At 57.0% G+C, this 8,810-nt stretch overlaps 1 protein-coding gene across 1 annotated transcript in view; it reads left to right on the top strand.

The window, feature by feature from the left end:
- Positions 1-426: 426 nt before the first annotated feature.
- The window catches only part of LOC140489428 (pleckstrin homology domain-containing family A member 7-like), a 93,797-nt gene continuing 85,413 nt past the window's right edge, over positions 427-8,810 (top strand). The window contains 5 exon segments of the mRNA XM_072588976.1: positions 427-516; positions 3,039-3,138; positions 4,622-4,726; positions 7,960-8,032; positions 8,480-8,580. Coding sequence (XP_072445077.1) covers positions 3,052-3,138; positions 4,622-4,726; positions 7,960-8,032; positions 8,480-8,580 — 366 coding nt within the window. The 5' untranslated portion in view covers positions 427-516; positions 3,039-3,051.

Genomic DNA, 8,810 nt, shown 5'->3' with positions numbered 1-8,810 from the left:
CGTCAATCCATCTCTTGTCCCTGCTCTATCTCTTTCCCCATTCCTCCATGGTTTTCTCTCCACCTCTTCTTCCATTTCTCTCTCTCTCTCTCCCCTCATTACTCCAATCCTCTTGCCCCCTTTCCTCCACTTTCTCCACTCTCCAGCTCTCTTCCCTGATCGATCCATCTCACCCCCCCATTTCTCTCTCTCCTTCTCCTCCCAGCTCTCTCCCCCACCACTAACCAATCTCGCTCTGACAATGCTGGCTGTGATCCAGTTGTTGTCTTGGAGTTGGCAGTGGGATTTCGGATGAGCTGGTGGGAAGGAAGAGCCAGGGATTTCTCTGTAGTTGCGATGAACCGGTGGTGTTGTCCAGACGCAGCTCTGTAAACCAGCCTCCTTCCAGCTCCCATTCACACTGACACCATCAAGGGACCATTGTCAATGCTTCCAAACTCTGTAGCTGCTTTCACCACCCAGCTCTCACCCCTAGGAGCTAAAGGTTTCCCCCAAACCCTCCTTTCATTTGAAAAGGTCAGTGTGACAAGTTCCAACATTGTCCCCTGGGTGCAGGCCCTGGGCCTGTGCCAGACTGAAGGCTAAAGGACACTCAGTGAATGACGTACAGCCTGGAAGAATGTTGTCCTTTCATCTCAGGGATAAATTCTGAATCAGAGTCAGCTCAAAGTCCAACAAAAGATTCAAAGCAGAGTTGAAGAAAATCAGAATATTTCTATATTGTATGGCTCTGTGACTCTCTGCATGGACAGGATAAATAGACAAAGCCTATTCCCTGGGGTGAGGGAGTCCAGAACCAGAGAGCGTAGGTTTAGGATGAGAGGGGAAAGATATAAAAGGGACCAAAGGGGCGCTCCCTCAGCACTGACCCTCCGACAGTGCCCACTCCCTCAGCACTGACCCTCCGACAGTGCCCACTCCCTCAGCACTGACCCTCTGACAGTGCGGCGCTCCCTCAGCACTGACCCTCTCACAGTGCGGCACTCCCTCAGCACTGACCGTCCGACAGTGCCCACTCCCTCAGCACTGACCCTCCGACAGTGCCCACTCCCTCAGCACTGACCCTCTGACAGTGCCCACTCCCTCAGCACTGACCCTCCGACAGTGCCCACTCCCTCAGCACTGACCCTCCGACAGTGTCCACTCCCTCAACACTGACCCTCTGACAGTGCGGCGCTCCCTCAGCACTGACCCTCTCACAGTGCGGCGCTCCCTCAGCACTGACCCTCTCACAGTGCGGCACTCCCTCAGCACTGACCCTCCGACAGTGCGGCACTCCCTCAGCACTGACCCTCCGACAGTGCGGCACTCCCTCAGCACTGACCCTCCGACAGTGCGGCGCTCCCTCAGCACTGACCGTCTCACAGTGCGGCGCTCCCTCAGCACTGACCCTCTCACAGTGCGGCACTCCCTCAGCACTGACCCTCCGACAGTGCCCACTCCCTCAGCACTGGCCCTCCGACAGTGCCCACTCCCTCAGCACTGACCCTCCGACAGTGCAGCACTCCGTCAGCACTGACCCTCCGACAGTGCAGCACTCCCTCAGCACTGACCCTCCGACAGTGCGGCACTCCCTCAGCACTGACCCTCCAACAGTACGGCGCTCCCTCAGCACTGACCCTCCGACAGTGCGGCACTTCCTCAGCACTGACCCTCCGACAGTGCCCACTCCCTCAGCACTGACCCTCCGACAGTGCCCACTCCCTCAGCACTGACCCTCCGACAGTGCAGCACTCCCTCAGCACTGACCCTCTGACAGTGCAGCACTCCCTCAGCACTGACCCTCTGACAGTGCCCACTCCCTCAGCACTGACCCTCTGACAGTGCCCACTCCCTCAGCACTGACCCTCCGACAGTGCCCACTCCCTCAGCACTGACCCTCCGACAGTGCAGCACTCCCTCAGCACTGACCCTCTGACAGTGCAGCACTCCCTCAGCACTGACCCTCTGACAGTGCGGCACTCCCTCAGCACTGACCCTCAGACAGTGCGGCCCTCCCTCAGCACTGACCCTCCGACAGTGCAGCACTCCCTCAGCACTGACCCTCTGACAGTGCCCACTCCCTCAGCACTGACCCTCTGACAGTGCCCACTCCCTCAGCACTGACCCTCTGACAGTGCCCACTCCCTCAGCACTGACCCTCTGACAGTGCAGCACTCCCTCAGCACTGACCCTCTGACAGTGCCCACCCCCTCAGCACTGACCCTCTGACAGTGCAGCACTCCCTCAGCACTGACCCTCTGACAGTGCAGCACTCCCTCAGCACTGACCCTCCGACAGTGTGGCGCTCCCTCAGCACTGACCCTCCGACAGTGCGGCGCTCCCTCAGCACTGACCCTCTGACAGTGCGGCACTCCCTCAGCACTGACCCTCTGACAGTGCGATGCTTTGTCAGTGTATTTCGTTAAATGAGAAGTGTGAGAACCCTCTTGTGATGTTGTGTGTGGATTGGTTTGTGCAGAGTGTTTTGTTTGCTTTGCTCGATGGGGGTTATTTGGGGTTCGGGCGGTTTGTTTTCAGGATCCAGATCCCGTGCTGCTGCACCCTGGCCAGGACGCCCTGGAGTAGGATGGGGTGGGGGTTGTGGTTGCTGCTGGCAATCTGCTCTGTCTTGTCCTTGCTTCGGAAAATCCGACACATACAGTCACATCTGGTCGTGTCCATCATTCAGACTGGGACATACAATTCCTGGTGAACTGGTTCCTCAGAAAGGAGAGACTTTTCTATCTCCATTTCTTTTTGAGTTAAATTGGATTCTTTGTGGGACACAGCGTGAGGCTGCGAGGTGGGGGGTGGGGGAGATATAAAGTGGGCCTGTGCCTTTATTTAACTCCCACTAGCACTGGGCAGGGACTGTCCCTTTAATGAAGTGTGTACATTGTGTAGATATGAAAGTGTGAGCCCGGTCAGTGTCAATCCCGGTGTCAGTGAGTGTGCAGGGAGAGGTGGGGGTGGGGGTGGGGTGGGGGGGAAGGGGGGCTGTGTGTCGGGGAGTGGGGAACTGGCCGATATTAAACACCTTTCTCTGGGTCTTTCAGGCTGATCAGGACCATGTCTCAGGACAGGCCTTTGAGTGGATTGAGCCAAACGTCCAGCATGGTCACCATCTCTTCGGTCAACACCTCGCTGGGGTCAAAGGTTAGCAAACAGGCATTCAAATCCATCCTCTGCCATCTACCCCCACCAACCCGGACACCAAATCCCGAATCCCCTGGTCCCGCAGCTTCATCCCAACTCCAACTGAGTCCAGTTCCAGGAACCACAATCACCAGGTGCCCTATACTGGCCCAAAAGAAAAGGAGGAGGCCATTCAGCCCCTCGACACTGTTCCACAGGGACAGGAGGCCATTCAGCCCCTCGACACTGTTCCACAGGGACAGGAGGCCATTCAGCCCCTCGACACTGTTCCACAGGGACAGGAGGCCATTCAGCCCCTCGACACTGTTCCACAGGGACATGAGGCCATTCAGCTCCTCGACACTGTTACACAGGGACAGGAGGCCATTCAGCCCCTCGACACTGTTCCACAGGGACATGAGGCCATTCAGCCCCTCGACACTATTCCACAAGGACAGGGAGGCCATTCAGCCCTTCGACACTGTTCCACAGGGACATGAGGCCATTCAGCCCCTCAACACTGTTCCACAGAGACAGGAGGCTATTCAGCCCCTCAACACTGTTCCCCAGGGACAGGAGGCCATTCAGCCCCTCGGGACTGTTACACAGGAACAGGAGGGCCATTCAGCCCCTCGGGACTGTTACATCGGAACAGCAGGAGGCCATTCAGCCCCTTGGGACTGTTACACAGGGACAGGACACCATTCAGCCCCTCGACACTGTTCCACAGAGACAGGAGGCCATTCAGCCCCTCGACACTGTTCCACAGGGACATGAGGCCATTCAGCTCCTCGACACTGTTACACAGGGACAGGAGGCCATTCAGCCCCTCGACACTGTTCCACAGGGACATGAGGCCATTCAGCCCCTCGACACTATTCCACAAGGACAGGGAGGCCATTCAGCCCTTCGACACTGTTCCACAGGGACATGAGGCCATTCAGCCCCTCAACACTGTTCCACAGAGACAGGAGGCTATTCAGCCCCTCAACACTGTTCCCCAGGGACAGGAGGCCATTCAGCCCCTCGGGACTGTTACACAGGAACAGGAGGGCCATTCAGCCCCTCGGGACTGTTACATCGGAACAGCAGGAGGCCATTCAGCCCCTTGGGACTGTTACACAGGGACAGGACACCATTCAGCCCCTCGACACTGTTCCACAGAGACAGGAGGCCATTCAGCCCGTCGACACTGTTACACAGGAATAGGAGGGCCATTCAGCCCCTTGGGACTGTTACACAGGAACAGGAGGGCCATTCAGCCCCTCAACACAGTTACACAGGAACAGCAGGAGGCCATTCAGCCCCTCGACACTGTTACACAGGGACAGGTGGCCATTCAGCACCTTGAGCCTGTGAATTTAACTCTTTTAGTCCCAGTGTCATTCTGGTGAACCAACCAGATGTCCCCCTAGGCTGGTGGCTGGCTCCCAAGGAGCTGGAGACTCTGATCAAGGCAGTGGATTGACTGGCTCCATCTAAATGCAGATTTCTTGTTGTTTAGCCTGCGCGGAGAGTGAAGAAGGTTCACACTTTCGCAAAGAGAGAACAGGCAATAAAACGTGATCCCAACTCAATGACAGTGATCCGGGGCTGGCTCCACAAACAGGTACCGGGGAGGGGGGGGGAGGGGGGGGGGGGGTAGTGTGGGGGCGTGTCACATGTCAGGGAGGGTGCGGAGGGGGGAGAGGATGGGGAGAGTTTGTGGGGGAGGAGGGGATGGGGAGGGTATGGGGAGGAGCTGGGGTGGAGATGGGGAGGGGTTGGGGAGGGGATGGAGAGGGGTTGGGGAGGGATTGGGGAGTGGATGGAGAGGGGTTGGGGAGGGGATGGGGAGGGGATGGAGAGGGGTTGGTGGGGGGATGGGGAGGGGTTGGAGAGGTGATAGGGAGGGGATGGGGTGTAGGTGGGGATGGGGAGGGGATGAGGAGAGGTTGGGGTGGGGTGGGGGAGGGGATGGGGAGGAGTTGGGGTGGAGGTGGGGAGGGGTTGGGGAGGGGCTGGGGATGGGGAGGGGCTGGGGATGGGGAGGGGTTGGGGAGGGGATGGGGATGGGGAGGGGCTGGGGATGGGGAGGGGTTGGGGAGGGGGAGGGGTTGGGGAGGGGATGGGGATGGGGAGGGGCTGGGGTTGGGGAGGGGATGGGGATGGGGAGGGGCTGGGGATGGGGAGGGGTTGGGGAGGGGATGGGGATGGGGAGGGGCTGGGGATGGGGAGGGGTTGGGGATGGGGAGGGGTTGGGGAGGGTTGGGGTGGAGGTGGGGTGGAGGTGGGGATGGGGAGGGGTTGGGGAGGGGATGGGGATGGGGAGGGGCTGGGGATGGGGAGGGGCTGGGGAGGGGATGGGGATGGGGAGGGGCTGGGGATGGGGAGGGGTTGGGGATGGGGATAGGGAGGGGATGGCATGGAGGTGGGATCGGGAGGGGAAGGGGAGAGGTTGAGGTGGGAGAGGGGATGGGGAGGGTGTGTGGAGGGGTTGGGGTGGAGGTGGGGATGGGGAGGGGTTGGGGTAGAGGTGGGGATGGGGAGGGGTTGGGGAGGGGTTGGGGTGGAGGTGGGGATGGGGAGGGGGTGTGGAGGGGTTGGGGTAGAGGTGGGGATGGGGAGGGGTTGGGGAGGGGTTGGGGTGGACGTGTGGATGGGGAGGGGTTGGGGAGGGTTGGGGTGGAGGTGGGGTGGAGGTGGGGATGGGGAGGGGTTGGGGTGGAGGTGGGGATGGGAGGGGGTGGGGTGGAGGCGGGGATAGGAGGGGGTGGGGTGGATGTGGGGATGGGAGGGGGTGGGGTGGAGGCGGGGATGGGAGGGGGTGGGGTGGGGTGGATGTGGGGATGGGGAGGGGTTGGGGTGGAGGCGGGGATGGGAGGGGGTGGGGTGGAGGCGGGGATGGGAGGGGGTGGGGTGGATGTGGGGATGGGGAGGGGTTGGGGTGGAGGCGGGGATGGGAGGGGGTGGGGTGGATGTGGGGATGGGAGGGGGTGGGGTGGAGGCGGGGATGGGAGGGGGTGGGGTGGAGGCGGGGATGGGAGGGGGTAGGGTGGATGTGGGGATGGGAGGGGGTGGGGTGGAGGCGGGTTAAATGGCCGCTGCATTTGACACCGAGAAACATTTGGACACATTTCATTTTGAGAGTGCCCTCAGCGGGCTCACACTAACATCATGCAGCAAAGTCGAACAAACCAAAACATATAGTTCCCCAGTGAGAGTCAGCCCCTTCAGGAACTGTATCCCAGTGAGAGTCAGCCCCTTCAGGAACTATATCCCAGTGAGGGTCAGCCCCTTCAGGAACTGTATCCCAGTGGGAGTCAGACCCTTTCAGGAACTGTATCCCAGTGAGAGTCAGCCCCTTCAGGAACTGTATCCCAGTGAGAGTCAGCCCCTTTCAGGAACTATATCCCAGTGAGGGTCAGCCCCTTCAGGAACTGTATCCCAGTGGGAGTCAGACCCTTTCAGGAACTGTATCCCAGTGAGAGTCAGCCCCTTCAGGAACTGTATCCCAGTGAGAGTCAGCCCCTTCAGGAACTGTATCCCAGTGAGAGTCAGCCCCTTCAGGAACCGTATCCCAGTGTGAGTCAAAACTTTCAGGAACCGTATCCCAGTGAGAGTCAGCTCCGACAGGAACTGTATCCCAGTGAGAGACAGCACCTTCCTGAACTGTATCCCATTGAGAGTCAGCACCTTCAGGAACCGTATCCCAGTGAGAGTCAGCTCCTACAGGAACTGTATCCCAGTGAGTGTCAGCTCCTTCAGGAACTGTATCCCAGTGAGAGTCAGCCCCTTCAGGAACTGTACCCTGGTGAGAGTCAGCCCCTTCAGGAACTATATCCCAGTGAGAGTCAGCCCCTTCAGGAACTGTATCCCAGTGAGAGTCAGCCCCTTCAGGAACTGTATCCCAGTGAGAGTCAGCCCCTTCAGGAACTGTACCCTGGTGAGAGTCAGCCCCTTCAGGAACTATATCCCAATGAGAGTCAGCCCCTTCAGGAACTGTATCCCAGTGAGAGTCAGACCCTTCAGGAACTGTATCCCAGTGAGAGTCAGCACCTTCAGGAACTGTATCCCAGTGAGAGTCAGCCCCTTCAGGAACTATATCCCAGTGAGAGTCAGACCCTTCAGGAACTGTATCCCAGTGAGAGTCAGCACCTTCAGGAACTGTACCCTGGTGAGAGTCAGCCCCTTCAGGAACTATATCCCAGTGAGAGTCAGACCCTTCAGGAACTGTATCCCAGTGAGAGTCAGACCCTTCAGGAACTGTATCCCAGTGAGAGTCAGCACCTTCAGGAACTGTATCCCAGTGAGAGTCAGACCCTTCAGGAACTGTATCCCAGTGAGAGTCAGCACCTTCAGGAACTGTACCCTGGTGAGAGTCAGCCCCTTCAGGAACTATATCCCAGTGAGAGTCAGACCCTTCAGGAACTGTATCCCAGTGAGAGTCAGACCCTTCAGGAACTGTATCCCAGTGAGAGTCAGCTCCTACAGAAACTGTATCCCAGTGAGAGTCAGCCCCTTCAGGAACTGTACCCTGGTGAGAGTCAGCCCCTTCAGGAACTATATCCCAATGAGAGTCAGCCCCTTCAGGAACTGTATCCCAGTGAGAGTCAGCCCCTTCAGGAACTGTATCCCAGTGAGAGTCAGCTCCTACAGGAACTGTATCCCAGTGAGAGTCAGCTCCTACAGGAACTGTATCCCTGCCAGTCTTGCCCTCTTGTGTTAGCTTTTGTGAATAAATCAATGTCAAGGTCTCTTTTGCTCTGAATCATTGTGTGTTTAATGTTGGTTCAGTGCACCATCTTCTGTAGCTACTGGGATACTGCAAGAGTGAGTTGAAAATTTTCTCTTCTTTTTCAGGACAGCTCTGGGCTTAAATTGTGGAAGAGAAGATGGTTTGTTCTGTCGGATTTCTGTTTGTATTATTACAGAGGTAACTGTGCGTGCCCGATGACTGCTCACTGATGTGATGTTGTTTTGTGTGTGTTAGCCTGTGTAATGTAATGAGAGTGAGTTTCAGGGTTGTGTTGGGACAGTTATCTGGAAGGTTATTAACAACTAACCAAATCCATTAATATGATATTTCAGGCAAATATATACTCTCAATCTGATTTACATTTCTAGTTAGTGGATTAACTACCAGTCTGACTGACAGACAGAGCAAAGTTTAAGTTAGAGACCTCATAATAAAGGATTAGATTTAATGACGTCATCTAGTTTTTGTAAAACGTTTTCAGATCTCTGCAATAATGCCATCCAATCACTGCCCAGTGCTGTACACCCAGTGTAATTTCAGATTAAGATCATCACTGGGGTAAGGGTCCTATGTTGGTGCTGAATAACCAGCAGAAACTAATTCCCTTTACCTTTCGCTCCACAGACAGTCGGGAGGAGAGAATCCTGGGCAGTATTCCGATGCCAAGTTACGCCATCTCAGTTGTTGGTCCACAGGATCGGATAACCCGGAAATTCACTTTCAAGGTTCCGGCCAATTCTGACTTTGATTTGAAAACATGGGGCAAAGCCGTTAGAATGTTCCCGGAGCGGGGGGGGTGGGATGGAGGTGGAGGTGGGACCAGCTCGGACTGACTATGGGGCTGGGAGAGTGGAGGGAGCAGGGCATTGGGGTTCCTTTCCATGTAAACGCATTGTGAGGTGAAGCCGAGCAATGAATGGAAATGATTCTCAGTCTCAGATATTTCCCAGGACAA

This window comes from Chiloscyllium punctatum, chromosome 18, assembly GCF_047496795.1.
Source record: "Chiloscyllium punctatum isolate Juve2018m chromosome 18, sChiPun1.3, whole genome shotgun sequence".
NCBI classification, from domain to species: Eukaryota; Metazoa; Chordata; class Chondrichthyes; order Orectolobiformes; family Hemiscylliidae; genus Chiloscyllium; species Chiloscyllium punctatum.
The sequence above is the reverse complement of the archived record's forward strand: the minus strand, read 5'-3'. Positions and strand labels throughout refer to the sequence as shown.